Source organism: Triticum aestivum, chromosome 6A (genome assembly GCF_018294505.1).
Source record: "Triticum aestivum cultivar Chinese Spring chromosome 6A, IWGSC CS RefSeq v2.1, whole genome shotgun sequence".
NCBI classification, from domain to species: domain Eukaryota; kingdom Viridiplantae; phylum Streptophyta; class Magnoliopsida; order Poales; family Poaceae; genus Triticum; species Triticum aestivum.
Window position 1 is genome coordinate 613,530,975 of NC_057809.1, and position 18,380 is coordinate 613,549,354.

Genomic DNA, 18,380 nt, shown 5'->3' on the forward strand with positions numbered 1-18,380 from the left:
TCTGATAATATAAAATGTTCTTATATTATGCGATGGAGAGAGTAATAACCAATAATATTATTAATATAATATTCTGGATTTTATAAAAATAATTCAATTTTTTAGAGTAATATTATAGATCCAATACATAATTCCAAGTATGGAATTAAATAACTAAGAAAACAAAACCTATCAAACCTTTTTGGGGAATCAGATTAAAAGGTTACCGAGGGAGAAAAGCCATATCCTCCTATGCATAATCTAACATTCTTGAGACCATTTATGGCATTGTAAAAGTTGTAAGAAGATCGTGCCACTTAATCATTCCCTTTCCCGAAAATGGCTGGGTGCCTACTATCATCATCATATCATTAAACGCCCTAGGGATGGCACCCGGCCAGCCTCATTGATCCATGGCACCGCTGTCTCTTCTTTTTCTTCATCATGTCATCTCTATATATATTAGAAATAGTCAACCATGTTAGAGATATATACGACAAGCAATCGAACACGCTAAAGAACGAAATCAACACAATAGACATGCGATTTTAATCGTGGAAACCCCCTTCAATACGAAGGGGGGAAAACCACGGGCGGGCAACCAGCAAATCTTGACTATATCAGAGGAGGTTACAAATGCGAGGGATTTACAACTGATCAACTTATCTCGTGCGGCGATTTACAAAGGATGTATATAACAAAGCTGACCTAGGTTAATACTGGTCTGTACCGCAGGGGTGCTTCCTCCCCCCTCCCCTCGTGAACCCTCGGGCTTCCCTGATGGGGGCGTCCTACATGGGCTAACTTTAGACTTCGCTCCGCTTCGACCCAAGCCTACCGATGACGGGCCTCGCTCCGCTCGCTCGTTAGAAGTTAGCATTTATCTCTCCTCTTCTCCATCTCTCGGCAGGGGAAAAGGAAGTACTAATCAAATCAGTTGCTCAGGCCGTTCCAATATACTCCATGTCATGTTTCAAACTCCCCCGTGGCTTATGCGAGCATATCAATACCCTAATCCAAAAGTTTTGGTGGGTAATAAGGAGGGTAAGAGGAAACCTAGATGTGTCTCGTGGAGCACTTTAACGAAACCTAAGTTTTGTGGGGGATTAGGATTCCAAGATACTGAACTCTTCAACCTAGCTCTCCTAGCTAGGCAAGCTTGGAGGATCCTAACTCAGCCGGAGTTACTCGGTGCATGGATTCTCAAAGCAAAGTATTTCAACTCGTCAGATTTTTTGCATGCGGAAATTGGAACAGCCCCTTCTCAGATTTGAAGGTCTATACTAGAGGGTCGGAATGTTCTTATACAGGTATGATCCGTGAGACTGGCGATGGTCAATCAACACATATCTGGGAACACAATTGGTTGCCAAGAGCATCAAATATAAGGCCTATTGTCAGCCAGGTACTCAATCCATTGGAACTTGTGGGTGAGCTGATTTTACAGGGCGTTGAATGGGACCGAGCCACAGTTGCAGAGGATTTTTTTACATACAGACACTCAGGCGATTCTCTTCATACCCCTCTGTACAAGACATGTTGATGACTTCTGGAAGTGGATGCACGAGAGGAATGGTATCTTCACGGTGCGCTTAGCCTATCGGATGCTTGTTGAGACAAAGATGAGGTGAGAGGCTTGTCTTGAGGGCCAGGGAAACTCGTCAAACTTAATGGATGAACAGAAGGCATGGTCAAAACTATGGAACATCGATGTCCCTTCCAATGTAAAAAAAGTTCTTATGGAGGCTCGCTCAGCACTCCATCCCCACTGCAGACGTATGCCATGATTGGAACATGCTGACTACTACTTGTTGCGACCTCTGTGGCGCCGTGGATTTGTGGCAACACTCTCTATTACATTGCTCAGCAGTACAGTGTGTGTGGGCACTACAGAACCCTGACCTGCTGGAGGCCTTGAATAGCACAACATAACAGGATGTAGAAAAGGTGGGTTTTCGCCCTAATGGACACTTTGTCCCCAGCTAAATTCACCCAGGTACTTGTGAGTTTATGGGCAATATGGTATGATAAAAGGCAAGTGCTCCATGAATATATCTTTCAAAGCACTCTCCCTACACATTTGTTTATCAAAAAATATCTGCGAGAACGGGAGGAATGCAAGACGAAGAGACCAACAAGGGTTGTTGTTGTTGTACCCCGGACGCATGGGCAGCCGAGGTGGATTCCGTTGAATATATGAGGAAATTACTACGAGATTTAATCTAAATAAGCATTAAATAAATCATGATGACAATAACAGGGAATGAGCTAATCATGCAGACTAGCAAAGTAGATGAATAGATCGAATCTAATGCACACACTAAAAATAGGAATTCTAGTATGATCTTAAACAAGGAGGACAGAATCACATACGGTCCAGCGGGAGCAGGACCGCCGGCGTTGATGTTGTCACCCATGTCGTTGATGAAGAGGTTGCCAAGATCGGGGAAGAAGTTGTCGTTGGCGAAGTCGTCGCTGCCAGCAGTCGCGCGAGTGCGCTTCCCAAAAAACAGATCGCCCCTCTCCCATACAGGATCACGAGAGGCGGGGGGTCCGGAGGCCTGTTGTCCCTTCTCGCGGTGCACGCCAGAAGAAAGGATGGGGAAGACTTGCTTGGCATAACATGTGAATTGATTGCTACTTTATCATGATGAGTTTTAAAAGAAAGAGTTGTTGTAATGAGGTTAGAAAAAGTGATTGAAATTATCATTGATGCACTATCTTGGCATAACATGTGAAGTGATTGAAATTATTATTTTTATCATTTACTTACTTGAGGACGAACAAAAATTAAGCTTAGGGATGCTGACACGTCTAACGTATTTATAATTTATGAAGTATTCATACCATTTTTACATCAATTTTATATGGTTTTGGGTGCACTTTTATATGATTTGAATGAAACTGACCCGGGCTGACGCTATTTTTAGCGGAACTACTATGGTGTTGTTTTTGTGCAGAAATAAAAGTTCTCGGATTGGGCTGAAAATTTACGATGATTTTTTATGGACAAAAAAAGACCCCCGAAGCTTCGAGGGAGAATCAGAAGAGCTACAAGGACACGACAAGCTCAAGGGGCGCGAAACCCCCCCCCCCCTCCCCCCCCCCCGGGTGCGCCTACCGAGCTTGTCGCTCCCTCGTGTGCCCCCTGACGTGAAATCGACGCCAAAAATTCTTATAATACCGAAAACCCCGAAAAGAAACCTAGAACTTTCGCTCCGCTGCCGCAAGACTCTGTACCGAAGCGATATCATCTAGAGGCCTTCTCTAGCACCCTGCGGAGGGGAAAATCATCACTGGAGGCCATTTTTTCTTGAAACAATATGAAAAAAAATGAAAGCAAAAGGTAGAAAAAAATATGAAAGAAAATGAATGCACATGATATGTTGAACATTTATGTTGGTCACATTTTTTCGAGGCGAGCGTTGATGCTACAATTCCACAGAAGGTCTCACATGGTAGAGGTCGCCGGACCAGCCGGCGCCATCAGTTGGAGGCCAGGCGACCGTACAACTCACAACAGATGAGGTATAAACGCGGCTGACATTTGGTGGCACAGAGAGACACATAGGATCTCGCAGAACATTCCTTGTTGGTGGACAGAATACAACCACATTTGGTATTGTAAATGTTGATCATTTTAAAATAAACTTCACCAAAATTGACAATATTTTGACTTGAGACAAATCTAATACACGAACTACAAATAAACAGAGCACCAACTGCTCTTGCCACATGTTTTGACTTGATCAAATTTTACAACCATTAACTGCTCTTGCCACATACTCCCTCCATCTTATAATATAAGAGCGTTTTTGACACTACACTAATGTCAAAAACGCTCTTATATTATGGGACGGAGGGAGTATTTTTTAGGAGGTCTTCCCACATGTTTTGCCAACAGTTTTTTTTTTTGAGAAATTGTTTTGCCAACAGCTTGAGCCGGATGCTGCGGCTTCATGGCCCCGCGAGCAAACGTCCCGACAATTGTTCGGCCCACTCAACTGCCTACACCACGCAGCCCAGACCCACCACCGCACTCCCACTCCCACTCCCCACTCCTCCCCCAATTCCGGCGGAACCCATCCAGCCACCGCCATGGCCGCCGGCGTCTGGAACGTCCTGGACTGGTTCCCCGGAGGCGAGGCCATCCTCAGGGCCGAGAGCGCCTTCCTCTCCGCCAGCACCGCCGCGGGCGGCGAGGACCGCATCAGCGCCCTCCACGACCACCTCCTCAGGGACATCGTGTCCCGCCTCCCCGCCAGGGACGCCGCCCGCACCGCCGCGCTCGCCTACCGCTGGCGCCACCTCCGGGAGCTCACCCTGCTCGGCGTCCACATGCCCGACTGCGACAACCTCGACCACCTGCTCCCCCGCAGCCCCGTTCTGGACACCCTCGTCGTCGTCCTCAGCCGTATATTCCACCACATTCACCTCTGCAGCCAGAGCCTCAAATCAGCGCTCCTCTGGAGTTACTACGCGCAGGAGATCGCCGTCATGGACTGCCCGCTCCTGGAAAGCCTCATTCTGTGCGATGTCTCATTCGGTGAAGGTGATTCGGTGGCTGTAAAGATTGCTGCTGCGCCCAAGCTGCGCGTGTTGGGCTACCTGGAGCCAAGAGTCCACCAGCTCAAGATTGGCAACAATCTCATCAAGGTACCGCCTTTCCACTGTCCATGCACCTCACCTCCACTAATTGATGCATTGAACTGTACCTAATCATACACAAAGCCTGACACGAAGCCGAGCCCGAGCACCGTGGTTCCGAGCGTCAAGATACTGGCCTTGAAGGTGAACTTTGGTGTCCTCAAGGAGGTCAAGATGCTGGCCAGCTTCCTCAGATGCTTCCCCGACATTGAAATGCTGCACATCGAGGTGACGACACTCGCATCCATTCAGCCAATCGTTGTCGATTTGCCCTTCGTATCGTCGTTTATTTCTTAGTCAGGTGAATGATTTGAACTAATGTCGACTACATTGATGTTTGCAGTCTCTCCCAGCCGATGAACGCACTCGAAAGCACAATGCCAAATTCTGGCGAGAGCTCTGTCCTATCGAATGTCTCAAGTCACACGTCACCGAGATGATCGTCCATGAATTCCGGGGGGATCGAAGCGAGATGGAGTTCCTCAAGTTTGTCGACAGGAGCGCGGACGAGATGTTGTATTTGCTCGTCAGGACCACTGCAGAAATATTCGCTTCGGCGGATGAGATGGATGAGCTGATGACTAAAATGGAAGATTTTACGCACCGAGGGTGGGTCTGCGATCACTCCATAGTGGTGCACTGGTGGTGGGGGAGCCTTTGGAGGAGAACCTCTGGAGTTTCAGCAAAGCGTCGGATCTCTCTGCTGACAACCCTTTCCAGTGTTGGTCCTAGTGTTCTGAGGTAACATGTACTTGTTGATCCCAGTGTTCTGAGGTAACATGTACAGGCTGGGCACTCTTCAGTTTGTAGGCATGGATGTTCCTAGGGAAGTGCAGATTTCAGCTAGCATGAGTAGGTGCAAATGGTCGTTTAAGTTAGCAGAAACTATGTGTTATCACATCATCTTTTGTGTGTGATCGTCTGATCAACATAGATCTGTGTTTGATTGAGGTTGTAGAACTAAGTTGAGACATCATATTGCTTACTACCCTAACTTTTGTCTCTGTAATGCTCCTTTTTTTAGGGGGATTCAATTCAGCACTAGACAGCCAAAAGGAAGACACAATAAGCTGGCCAAGCTCATATGCATGCACCTCTGCCAACTGAACCATCTAATACCTCACCGGAGTATGTAATGCTATCTAGGCTGATGAATGAATTATCTGGTGCATTATGGTTAGCAACATGGCATGCTGTTCTGTTTTCCCTCATTGATCTGGCTGTCCATTAACTTGCTTTTAACTGAACTTCTATTGGATTGCCTTAGCTTAATTAACCTCTTTTATCTTAATGAATAATATCTTTTATCTATGGCAACTGAATGCAAGGCTGAGTCCTTTTTCTTGTTGGGTTCCTGTAAACTTTGCTGAAAAAATAATAACCCGTGGCATTTTTCTTCTGGGTTCAAACTACTTTGATGCCCTTTTTTTCCTTTCAGAAAAGTCATCACTGTATGTGATGATCTGGGATTAATTGCGTCTGAGATATACTCCCTCTGTCCCAAAATATAAGAACGTTTTCAAAAACGTTCTTATATTTTGGGACGGAGGGAGTAGTAGTCTAAATAAAATGTCACATAATGGGACGCGTTACTTGTCAGAGACACGAAGTTGTATTCATTATTCTGTCACCAGCAAGATAATATATTCACTTGGATGTAACGATCCTCAATCTACAGGAGAAACGCCAAAAGCAATTTTCAGACCCCAGAGCCAAAGAAAGCCATACATCACAATTTAGCTCATGATGGAAGCCTTATGATAGGCACTCTTCAGTTTGTTGGCATGGGTGTTCCCAGGGAAGTGTAGATTTGCGGTAGTATGAGTAGCTGCAAGTGTGGAAGTAGCAGAAACTATTGTTTCATTACATTATCTTCTGTATGCGATCGACATAGATCTGTGTTTGTCGGTTGGTAGAAGTTGAGATGCCACATTACCTACTACCCTAACATTTGTCTCTGTAATGCTCCTTTTTCTGGGGTTCAGTTCAGCATTAGACATCATTCCATGGCCTGCAGCTAATTAGACATTGTATATGCTGGCCAAGATCATGCATTCACCTCTGCTAGTTCAACTATCTAGGTTCCTTAAATAAAACAATTACTGTGTAGGTGCACACCACAGTATGCAGTGCTAGCTTGTTGATGAATGAATTATCCAGTGCATCATGGTTACCAACATAGCTTGCTATTATGTGTGATTTTACTGAACTTTTCTCGCATGGCCTTACCTTGGTTAGCCGCATTTATTTTGTGTTTGAAACTGATGATTTTGATCTATGCTTAGAACCAAATGCGTTGTTTGTTTTGTGAGTGTTGCTTTCACAATCACTTGCTGGTTTTCCCTGCAGAACTCAAACTTAGTTTGTAATATAATGTAATTTAAGCATCTTCATGAACCAAAGAATGAAAAATGGTCTCTGTTGTCTCACGGAGACAAATCCTGGACTGCATGGACCTTCATCGTAGAGCCGTCTAGACCAACTGAATCCAAAGCAGAGTCCGATGGTATTCTTGATTCATGCAAACATTGACAAGATAATCGGAGATTATTTGCTTTGATAATTCTTCTCTTTTCTTCAATAAAATTCAGTAGTATATGTGTTGATCTGAGATTAATTACAACTGAAATTTAGTAGTCTAAATAAATCTTCAGATACTGAGCCACAAGTGACATAAGAAACATGAAGGCCCATTCATTCTTCTATCAGCATGTCAAATATTTTTTTTACCTTTGATGTAATGATCCTCAACCGACAGGAGATATGTGGAAAACAACAGTCATGAAAACGGAAACATCAAAATATTTTCTTGTCAGGAACGGCCCCTTTGGACCGGTGTCTGGCCTTCTGTCTCCTGGTACTCTTGCTTCGACGACCCGGCTCCTCGTCTTCTCTGTGTGCTTTGTTCTCTTCTTCTCTAGCTTCTCCTGCGATTCGATTGAATGGACTGGAAATTTCAACCAATGGTGCCTTGATCCTCTCCTCCTGCCCGCTAAGTTCTGCCTCAAAATGAAAAGCAGAAACTGCTACTACAAGAATTCAGTTTGAGTAGGGTGTTCTTTGCTGGTGTGTTGGGAGAAGACAGCTTACCTCCCTGTTCGCAGCTTCGCCTCGACTGAGGCCTGCTTGGTGTATCTCTTCTCCCACGAAGAGGATAGAGCAAGACACCTTCTGAATCATTGCATTTCTGTCACCTATTCTCTACTCTGCAATGGACAGGTTAATCAAAGACAGAACATTAATTGGTCTAGCAATTTCAGTCGCTACCGAACAGGACGAACATCCTTCTATAGGATATTCACAGAGACTCAGGCAAATCTGATCTAGGACACGAACATTCTATATAGAATTATCATTGCAGATTCTAACCACAGGCACTATAATAGTGCCTCCATTGAACCTATGACATTCAAAGCAACATTAGACCAGAAGACTGCATTGGCTTACTCTGATGAAATATCAGACCAACAACTTAAAATGACAGTTACAGTATCACTTCCACCACCTATTGCAGAGCAACTTATACATAAGACAGACAAGTTTCTGACAGACATTGGGGAACCTCCAGTCTTTTCACCAGTGATAATAATACATAAACAACATATGGGAATCTCTTCCATCAAACGTTAGCACAACATACTCTGTTTTATTACATGAAAATGAAACCAAGAAGTACAACACAGATAATAGCGTTTGCTGAAATGTTGCATGACACGCAGTAAACAAGACAGTACAACGAAGAATAATATCCAGTAGCACACTACACACCAGGGCATGCAGCCCACACACACAAACACGCACGCAGAAAGAGTCCAAGTATGCAGAGTACAGATAATTAAACCAAACACATGTAAGACTGAAATAATTCGGCTTCAGTGATGAATGCGACTGGAAGAAAATGGCCAGGATTTCCTTCACCTGCTTCGTTATTCAAGGATGATAAATGATCCAGGCAAACACCAACTGAAGAGAGTTTCTAGTTGTCGACGGAGAAAAGTCGACCATTTGCTCATGGGGGTGAGGCAGCAACAACAGCTCCATCTTCTTGGTGTCCATGGCGTGGGTTGTGCTTAAATTCAGGATCACCGGGGTGCTTTCTAAGTGCTCTTCTCACTGGGCCTGGGTTGCAGTCACCATTGAGCTCGAGCCGCTTCAACCACCAAAGGCCGCCTAATCCAGAAATAGACTCCATTTTGGCGAAAGACCACACAATCGTCGTAAGCTTGGGAGCCGCTTCAGTGTCAAAGGTAATGTTGGTGATGATATCGCCATCGACGACCAAAGACTTGAGGCGCTTAAACTCTCCTTCCTTGAATTTAAGCCCGCTTTCGGTGTATGAATTGCGCCGAAGCCTGAGGCAACTCAGAGCTGCAAGTTTGCCAAGGATGCGTATATAGTTTTCTGTCAGGTAAGTCTCTCTCAGTGTTAACTTGGTAAGTTGATCAAGCTCTGCAATCCATAGGAGGAGCCCACTCGCGATGCCGCTGACGTTCAGGCTCTGAAGAAGTTTTGGAGGCAAGATTAATGTTGTCACCTCCTCTGCACCAAGAGTATCCTCAACTTTGGGTGGTTGGTTGATCTGGATTGACAAGGAGCGGAGGCAACCATGCAGTTTTTCAATCTGCTGGAACAAAAGACCCAAGCCACCTTTCTTACCAGAAAGAATCACACCCAGTTTCCTCAGGCGTAACAGATGACCAACATCAGTTAAATTATCAACTTTGTCAGAAACAACACGAGACAATATCTCCAATTTCTTCATTCCTCTGATGCCGCTGGGAAGGTGCACCGCTGTAAACGACTCTTGAAATTTACCAGAGTTGTTGCTCTGGCCAGCAAGCATACGCTTTAGCATTGGAAGCATGACTGATTTTGTGGCGAATGACCGTACTGTTGTTTGCCGGATGTCCAACGTCTCCAGACACTGCAGCTTCTCGATTTGCTTGGGCAGTTCAGTGATATCTGTGTTCCTAAGGCTCAAGTATTTGAGCAGTATTATTTTACAGATGCTCTTCAAATGTTGCTTCTTTAAGCCTCTGCAACCTTGTAGATCCAACATCTTCATTAGCTGCCACTGAGGCGACTTTGCCAAATATGCAAGACATGCTACAATGCCACTGCCATCAGCTGCTTGCACAGAATGCTTCCTGTGAGATGCTTGTACCCTAGTTCTGTTGTGAATTGGAAGGTGGCGATTCAGATCGGACAGCAGGACCGTGTCCACAAAGTTTAGATCTCTAGCAATCCTGGTGATGGCTTCACGGACAATAGGATGTAATGTGAACGCCTTGATCTTGCCCATGTCACTAATCTCCCTAGGTTGAATGAAACCCGACGAGAAGAGCACATCAAAACAGCAATCAGCTTCATGGTCTGCACGATTCTCCCTTGACGGTATCAGTCCTTCAGCTATCCACCTTCTACACACGGCTGTTTTCCTAATGATGTCACCTTCTGGGAAGATAGTTAGGTACAACAAGCATCTCTTGTACTTGGTGGGCAATTTATTATAGGAAAACCTTAACATTTGCTTTCCCAAATTTTGGTTTGAGCGCTGACAATCACGTAAGATTGCTACAATGTTCTCTATCTGTGTAAGATCACTTATAGAGTCAGCATAGAAAAGATGTTGGACCATCTTCATTGCAAAGACATCATGTTGACATAATGCCGCAATTGTTGATACCATAGTTGTCAGAATAGGTACGATGGCAGGAAAAATGCCAAAATCACCTGCCGCAAGCACCATGGTTTTATCGTACCAATCATCAAAGAGACTTCGTGGTTTGAGGATTTCATAAGGGGACTCGTGGACTAAACCAGAAGAAGTTGTGGTAATGACTATGGTGCTACCAGGAGAGCCATGAGCAGTAGCACGTAGCACAGCAGACCTTATGCTATTCCATTTATCCGTGGAATTGACACCTTGAAGAATGATCATGAATCGTTTACCTTTGAGATACCCCTCAAGTTTCTTGGTGAGTTGCATTGCCTCATCCTCCTTGTTATCACCCAGTGATGTTTCTTTGCTCTTCTTTGCTTCCACCACGAGCGCGTCTTGTTGTTCAGCTGGAAGGGGCATCACTTGGTGCAGAATTTCCCGCAGGAGTTGGACCAAAGGTTTAAATTCCCCATTTGTGTACATATTGACCAAGGCTTTGCAACTAAATGATTTCCTTTTCTGCTCATACAGTCCCTCTGTAATAGAATGTAATAAATTACTATTGTCTGCCCAGGGATGTGGGTTGAACATCATCAGGAATATCCTCGCCTGGGATTCCCCACTTGTCAGTGCTTCAATAGGTTCTTCCTCTTCCTCAGACAACACAGGCTTGATGTTATCATTGATGATTTTCTGTAAATGAGCCTCTTCATCCTCGGGATAATTCACAAGACAAGAGCGTCTCCGAGCATCTTCCTCCTCTTCTTCCGGCCTCTTGGGCTTCTGTACATCGTCCATGAATATCGCGTCATCTTGGTCAGCAGCGGGTGGCACGGTGACGCCATACCTCAGCTTCCGGTCGCCCACGTCGCGCGCCCTGGCCTTGAGCTCCTGGATCCTCGTCGCGATCCGGTGCCGCTCTGAGATGGTGCGCACATAATGGACAATGTGCCGCAAGTAGCCCAAGAAGCCACTGCCATGACGGGCAGCGCCGGTAACATTGTGGATGTAGAGCTCGACGTTGCCCTCGCAGTCGCGGGTGAGGCCAACGACTTGCTTCATCCAAGCATGGACATGGTGGTCACGTTGGTGAGCCTCGGTAAGGTGGAGGAGCAGGCCATTCATGCTCCCCATCTCATCCTTGATGAACTGCACATCACCGTGGAGGCTGCCGAGCAGCTGCGCCTCGTCGGCAAGGATGGTGGTGAGGCGGCCAAGGAGAGTGTCGAGGGCGCCCTGGGCATCCATCTTGCTTGACTTGAAGGAGGTGGTGTGCACATCAATGGAAGCGAATGGAGATGAGATGTTGTATGGAAGCTGTGGTTGGGTTATGGGATTTGGGACCTGCTGCAAGGCATCAATCAAAGGTGACAACTTTGAGCATCTGGTTCTTCATTTCCTTGTGCGATATTAGGGCATCAAGCAAAGGTACCGTGACAACTTTGAGGATGTGGTTCTTTCTTTATGCCGCGAGATCCAGTGTGTCGTATGGAAGACACTAGGAACAACGATTTCAACATGAAAGACATAGGACCCTTCTCGATTTAGTAGGAATCACTACGATTGTAGGAATAGCCGCATGAGTTCCACTCAGTAGGAAATGTGTGAGTCCACTCGTAAACTATTCCTCCGCTGGACCAAGGTGTCAGGCCGGCGGCTTGTCCCCCACATGGCGAAGAAGAACCAGATTCCAGAAGCAAACCATCTGCATGCCACGGAGCCCTGCCGCCGGAGCCTCTACCAAATCTAAATAATCACGCCGTCTGGTGGCGTGTGCCCTTCTCCTCGACTAGGTAAGACAGATGGGATCACGTGATACGAAGAAAAATACAGAGGTGATTAGGAGTGTTTCCGTTACCGGCCAGAACCAGGTGTAATCTGGAAAACCCATGTAAACTTTACGGACCAAAACGACTAACCAGTCGCCTAATAGAAGCCCACCCGAATTTCTTTACGAGGGTGTAATTTATGGCTCAAAAACAACAATCCAATATGGGCCTAATATGGCTGTGTTTGGTTCGGCTTTGAAAGCCAACTTCTGCTTTGCAAAAGAAGAATCTGAACCAAAGGGGCGCCAGCTCACAGCAAATATTTAAAAGCTAAAGTTAAAGCACCACTGGTGTAATTACCTTCGAAATTTGCAGCAAACCACCTGTGAAACTCAGTAAATTTAGTGGGAGAGCCCCTATAGAAAGGTTTGTTGGGTAGCTGCTGGAAATGTTCTTAGTATCTTAATAGATGTTGTGCACAAGCAAAACTAGTGATCTAAACACACTAGTGATCTAAACGCTCTTATATTTCTTTATGGAGGGAGGAGTACTATGTAAAACTTAAAAAGTATTTTACTAGTAATCATGTGCATACAAGGATGAGAAGGTCATCACCGAAGAGATTATTATCATAAGTATGCAGGACAGGACACGAACCCATGGAAGCAATTATAATTCGCGATTTCCCAATTATAATGGCTGACGAACACGACAACACTCTTCCATGGCACATCGTTGGACAATGAGGCTGCAAATCTTTCATGGAAGGATGTTAAGAAATGTGAAGAATAGTGCATATTTTTCGCTGCAGGTGCTATATAACAGTGCGTCCATTGAGCCTATGACACTCACAATACATGGAGTAGAAGATTGCATTAGCTTCTTCTGATGAAACATCAGACTAACAACTTGAAATGACAGTTACAGTATCACTTGATTAGCTTCACATGTGTTTCCGTGCACCTTTCTTGCATCAAACTTCAGCACAAGAAATTCTGTGTTTTATTACATATATAGCAATCAAAACGAATACAGCACAAATAATAGTGTTTGCTCAAAGTTGCATGACATGCAGTAAACAAGACAGTACACCGAAGAATAGAATCCAGTACCACACTACACATCAGAGCATGCACACAAATAAACAGGCACGCGCACAAATAGTCCAAGTATATGAGGACTACGTAACTACTCCCTCCGTCCCATAATATAAGAGTGTTTTTGACACTACAGTAGTGTCAAAAACGCTCTTATATTATGGGATGGAGGGAGTACAATAGACGCACACAAACCAAACACACAGAAGACTGAAATAATTCAGCTTCATGACGAATGACACTAGAAGAACATGACTGGGCCTTCCTTCAGGTGCTTATGTTATTTAAGGTTGGAAGATGAGTCAGGCAAACACCGACCTTTTGGTCATGGAGGTGAGGCAGCAACCACAACGCCACCTTCTTGTTGCCCGTGGTGTGTCTTATGCTTGAAATCAGGAAGATTGGGGTGCTTTTCAAGTGCTAGTCTCACTGGATCTGGGTCGCAATCACCATTGAGCTCAACATTCTTCAACTTGGGAAGGCAGAGTCCACAAATAGCATCCATTTTGGCGAAGGACCACACAATCTTCTCGAGCCTGGGAGCTGCTCCAGTGTCGAAGGTAATGTTGGTGATGATGCCGTCATCGACGACCAAAGACTTGATGCTCTTGAACTCCCCTTCCTTGAATGTGAGCCCGCTTCTGACGTAGGAATTACGCCGAAGCCTAAGGCAACACAGAGCTGCAAGCTTGCCGAGGATGCGTATATAATCTTCCCCCAGGTAAGTCTCGGTTAGTGTTATCTTGGTAAGTTGATCGAGCTCTGCAATCCAGGTGAGAAGCCCACTTGTGATGCCGCTGATGTTCAGGCTCTGAAGAAGTTTTGGAGGTGAGGCTAATGTGACCACCTCCTCTGCACATGGAGCATCCTCAGTTTTGGAAACCGGTTGGTTGATCTGAATTGACAAGGAGCGGAGGCAACATTGTAATTTTTCAATCTGTTGGAATAGAAGACCCAAGCCACCTTTCTTACCATGGAGAATAACACCCAGTTTCCTCAGCTGCAATAGATAACCAACATCACTTAAATCATTAACACTATGTGAAGCTTCAACATGGGATAGTGTCTCCAATTGTTCCATTCTTCTGATGCTGCTGGGAATGCGCACTGCCGTAAGCAAATCCCGAGACTTATCAGAGTTGTTGCTTGGAGACTGTGCCTGGCCAGCATGCAAATGCTTTAGCATTGGGAGCATGATCGAATTTGTGGCGAAGGCCCGTAGCGTTGTTTGTCGGATGTCCAAGGTCTCCAGACATTGCAGCTTCTCAATTTGCTTGGGTAGTTCAGTGATATCTGTGTTTCTAAGGCTTAAGTACTTCAATAATACTATTTTAAAGATAGTCTTCAAATGTTGCTTCTTTAAGCCTCTGCAACCTTCTAGATCCAGCATCTTCAATAGCTGCCACTGAGATGACTTTGCCAAATATGGAAGAATTGCAACAATGCCAACGCCATCAGTTGCTTGCACCTCAATTCTGCTGTGAATGGAAAGGTGGCGAGCCAAATCGGGCGGTAGTTCCGTGTCCGCAAAGTTTATATCTCTAGCGATCCTGGTGATGACTTGACGAACAACATGATGCAATGTGCAGGTCTTGGTCTTGCCCATGTCACCGATCACCCCAGGTTGAATGAGGCTCCTGGAGAGGAGAGCATTGAAACATGAATCGGCTTCATCTTCTGCACCATTCTCCCTTGATGTTATCAGGCCTTCGGCTATCCATCTTCCACAGACGGTTGTTCTTCTAATGAGGCCACCTTCAGGGAAGATAATTAGGTAGAGCAAGCAGCTCCTGTACTTGGCAGGCAAGTCGTTGTAGGAGAACTTCACCATTTGCATTGCCACACTTTTATCCGAGAGCTTACAAAACTTCAAAGTTGCTAGAAAGTTGTCTATTTGTGTTGCACCCCTTGCAGGGTTAACATACATAAGATGTTGGAATATCTTCATTGCAAAGACATCGCGGTCACATAAATCTAAAATGCCTTTTATCCCATATGCAGAAGTGCCAGAACAAAGCTCCCTAGTATCATTGCAGAAAGCACCAAACAGACCTCGAGGTTTGATCATTTTATAAGGGGACTCGATGACCAAATCATCAGAATCTCTGGCAATTACTACAGCACTACCAGGAGAACCATGAGCAGTAGCATGTAACACACCAGAGCTTATCCTATCCCAGTGATAGTTGTCATTGATACCTTGAAGAATAATCAAGAACCGTTTACCTTTGAGATACCCCTCGAGTTTCTTGGTGAGCTGCATGGTCTCATCCTCCACATCAACACTCGGTGATGTTTCCGTACTCTTCTCCACTTCCACCCTGAGCATGTCTTGTTCAGCTAGAAGGGGCGCCACTTGGTACAATATTTCCCGCAATACTTGGACTTCAGATAAGCACTTGTGAACCAAGGCTTTGCAACTAAATGAGCTCATTTTCCGCTTATACAGTTTCTCTGTAATTATATCAATATCTCGGAAATCATACCATGGCAGGATTATGAGAAATATCCTCGGGTGGGATTCCCTATTTGCCGGATCTTGGACAAGTTCTTCCTCAGCTAGCAAAGACTTGATGATATCATCAACGATTTTCTCGACATAAGCCACTTCATCCGGATAGTTGATAAGAAGAGAGCATCTCCGAGCATCTTCCTCCCTGTCTGCCAATCCACGGGGTATGTCGCCCAAGAATATCGGGTCAGCTTGGTCAGCAGCCGGTGGAATGGTGACACCATACCTCAGCCTCCTGTCGCTTACGTCACGTGCCCTAATCTTGAGCTCCCGGATCCTCGTTGCGATCCGATGCCGCTCCGGGATGGTGAGCACATAGTGTACTATGTGCCGCAAGTAGCCCAGGAAGCCACTGGCATGGTGGCCACCATCTGTGACGCTGTGGATGTAGAGCTCGACGTTGCCCTCGCAGTCGCGGGTGAGGTCGACCACTTGCTTCATCCAAGCACGCACCTGGTGGTCACGGTGGTGTGCTTCGATGAGGTGGAGGAGCAGGCCGTTCATGCTTTCCATCTCATCCTTGATAAACTCCACGTCGCTGTGGAGGCCGCCGAGCAGTTGTGCCTCGTTGATGAGGATGGCGGTGAGGCGGCCAAGGAGCGAGTCGACAGCGCCCTGGGCATCCATCTTGCTTGATTTGGAGGAGGTGGTGTACAGTGCACATCAGTGGAAGCAAATGGAAATGAGATGTTGTATGGAGGGTGTGGTTGGGGTGTGGGAATTGGGACCTGCAAGGCATCAAGCAAAGGTGACAACTTTGAGGATGTGGTTCTTTCCATATGCTGCCACGCTATAAGGCATCAAGCAAAGGCGACAATTTGGAGGCTGCGGTTCTTTCCTTATGCTGCGAGGATCGATGGACAATTTCCACACGAAAGACATGGGATTCTTCCCAATTTCGTAGGAGCGGCGGCACCGAAAACAAGCACGCCTTGATCGTAGGAATGGCCACATGAGTGTCATGGGACAGGAAAGGAAGCCCCTTCCTTTGGTTTCACAGGATGCTAGTACAAGATATGGAACTCGTACCCCATTCCTTCACTCACAAGCTTGTAAGACGATTTGTGCATGAAAGACATAGGATTCTCGACCTCAAAGGAATGGCGGCACGTGAATTTCAGTGGGCAGGTCCCTTTCCCTTTGGCTTCTACAGAGAAAGAAAAGAACATCATTACATTTGCTTTGTACCTCATTCCTTCACTCACCGTGGCCGAGATGCCGGTGTGGGGTTCGTCGCCTTCATGGCGAAGAAGACCCACCAGGAGCACACCAGCCCGCGTGCCGCAGAGCCCCTCCGCCTAAGCTGAAGAATCGGTCCGCCGCCGCCGGGACTGGGACTAGAGAGGTGGCGCATGACATCGGCTCGTCGCCCTCCGGCGTGGCCTGGGAGGAACCGCTCAACGTCGGTCAGGCACGAGCGGGTGGTGGGGCGGCGGCCTGATCCAAAGGACGGGGCGGTTGGTTAACTGGGGTGGAGCGGCGGCGGGGTGGCCGGAGGCGATTTGGGAACGAGATTGCTCGGGAGCCGGCCGAGACGCTGACCAGTGGACCAGCACGTTCGGACCCATCATCCATTGACTCGTTTTTTTCCTTTTGAGGCGTAGAAGAGAGCTTATATTAAACAGGAATCATGCTCACACATTGGTATAATATGAGTCGGCGCACTTGCAGGAAGGAAAAAGATCACCATGAACACTGGAATGTGCAGCTACCTCATGGGCTACCATGTTACTCTCTCTACTGATCGTCACAACAAGGCAAGACCTGAATTCTGAGATCGCTCGCTTACTATCTTCATAGACGGCTCACTCCAGCAGAGAATATAACAGCACCCTCATCGTTCCTGCACACAACACCTGCTGCACGAGTGCCCAAGTCTTCGATATAAGAGGGATCAACATTCAGTTTTGCATAACCCCTCTGGGGTTTTGTCCATGACTCCTCTGATCTAGTTTTGGGGCTCGCACTTCCTGAGCGTTGCATGATCTCATAAACAGGCTTCTTGCCTTTGTCATCAGCCACAATAGGGAGGTCGTCCACAAGAGAGCCCCGGTAATTCTGCAGGAATATTACTGAGTCCATGATCTTTGCATTGCCTTTGTGGTGTACCATGTCATTTCGCACGTGCCACGTTCTCCACATTAGGATCAACAGTTTGTCCCAAGTGAAATTAGTACATCGGGCTAACAACATGAGAAGCCAGTCGGATCCTCTGTGTAGCCGAAATATTTTCTTCTGGCAACGACCAAAACTTTCTCATGGCATCACGCAGAGCCTTCACTTGTGTACATTGAATGACTGCATGATACGCATTTTCAGTTTCGTAAGCTTCACTTGTTTGGTGAGGTATTGAGCATGGTCTCGAGCTGCTAAAAAAGGGAGTCATTTGGAGAACGGGAAACAGAAGGAGTGTTCAGATTTTCAGGGATAATTTGGTACCTAGGGAATCTGGGTTAAAGGTGACCTCTGACCTTTGATCATCTCCTTATTCCACAGCTTTGATGCTGATGCAATTTACAAAATTATACTTTCTTCAGTACTGATGCAATTTACAAGATTATACTTCCTTCAGTACCCACTGAAGATCACATTGCTTGGAATCAAGAGAAGAACGTCAGGTTCATATTAAGGAGTGTTTACAGACCGGGGCTAAGTATCAAAAACTCTCAAGAATTAGAAGGGTGCTCGACAGATGGAATATCAGGTCGGGATAG

The 18,380-nt window shown here is 46.0% G+C and overlaps 3 protein-coding genes across 4 annotated transcripts; 1 reads left to right on the forward strand and 2 right to left on the reverse strand.

The window, feature by feature from the left end:
- The first annotated feature begins 3,974 nt into the window (after positions 1 to 3,974).
- Positions 3,975 to 6,544, forward strand: LOC123131397 (uncharacterized). 2 transcript variants are annotated; one of them, XM_044551083.1, is made up of 5 exons: positions 3,975 to 4,635; positions 4,711 to 4,854; positions 4,970 to 5,367; positions 5,651 to 5,754; positions 6,305 to 6,544. In XM_044551083.1, the coding sequence occupies exons 1-5, from the start codon at positions 4,078 to 4,080 to the stop codon at positions 6,364 to 6,366; spliced, it is 1,266 nt and encodes a 421-aa protein (XP_044407018.1). In that variant the 5' UTR covers positions 3,975 to 4,077; the 3' UTR covers positions 6,367 to 6,544. The 2 variants fall into 2 exon arrangements, with proteins under 2 accessions (XP_044407018.1, XP_044407020.1); XM_044551085.1 differs by having other exon boundaries at positions 4,723 to 4,854.
- A 1,731-nt stretch (positions 6,545 to 8,275) lies between these two features.
- On the reverse strand, positions 8,276 to 11,613 carry LOC123129072 (disease resistance protein PIK6-NP). Its single transcript, XM_044549219.1, has one exon. It carries the CDS (start codon positions 11,534 to 11,536, stop codon positions 8,636 to 8,638), a length of 2,901 nt encoding a protein of 966 aa, XP_044405154.1. The 5' UTR covers positions 11,537 to 11,613; the 3' UTR covers positions 8,276 to 8,635.
- A 1,473-nt stretch (positions 11,614 to 13,086) lies between these two features.
- LOC123129073 (disease resistance protein PIK6-NP-like) lies at positions 13,087 to 16,353 on the reverse strand. The gene has a single exon (XM_044549220.1). It carries the CDS (start codon positions 16,291 to 16,293, stop codon positions 13,480 to 13,482), a length of 2,814 nt encoding a protein of 937 aa, XP_044405155.1. The 5' UTR covers positions 16,294 to 16,353; the 3' UTR covers positions 13,087 to 13,479.
- Positions 16,354 to 18,380: the final 2,027 nt, after the last annotated feature.

Coding starts and splice junctions, on each gene's coding strand:
- LOC123131397 (XM_044551083.1), top strand. CDS start 4,078: ATGGCCGCCGGCGTCTGGAACGTCCTGGACTGGTTCCCCGGAGGCGAG. Junction 4,636..4,710: donor TTGGCAACAATCTCATCAAG/GTACCGCCTTTC, acceptor TCATACACAAAG/CCTGACACGAAGCCGAGCCC. Junction 4,855..4,969: donor TTGAAATGCTGCACATCGAG/GTGACGACACTC, acceptor TGATGTTTGCAG/TCTCTCCCAGCCGATGAACG.
- LOC123129072 (XM_044549219.1), bottom strand. CDS start 11,536: ATGGATGCCCAGGGCGCCCTCGACACTCTCCTTGGCCGCCTCACCACC.
- LOC123129073 (XM_044549220.1), bottom strand. CDS start 16,293: ATGGATGCCCAGGGCGCTGTCGACTCGCTCCTTGGCCGCCTCACCGCC.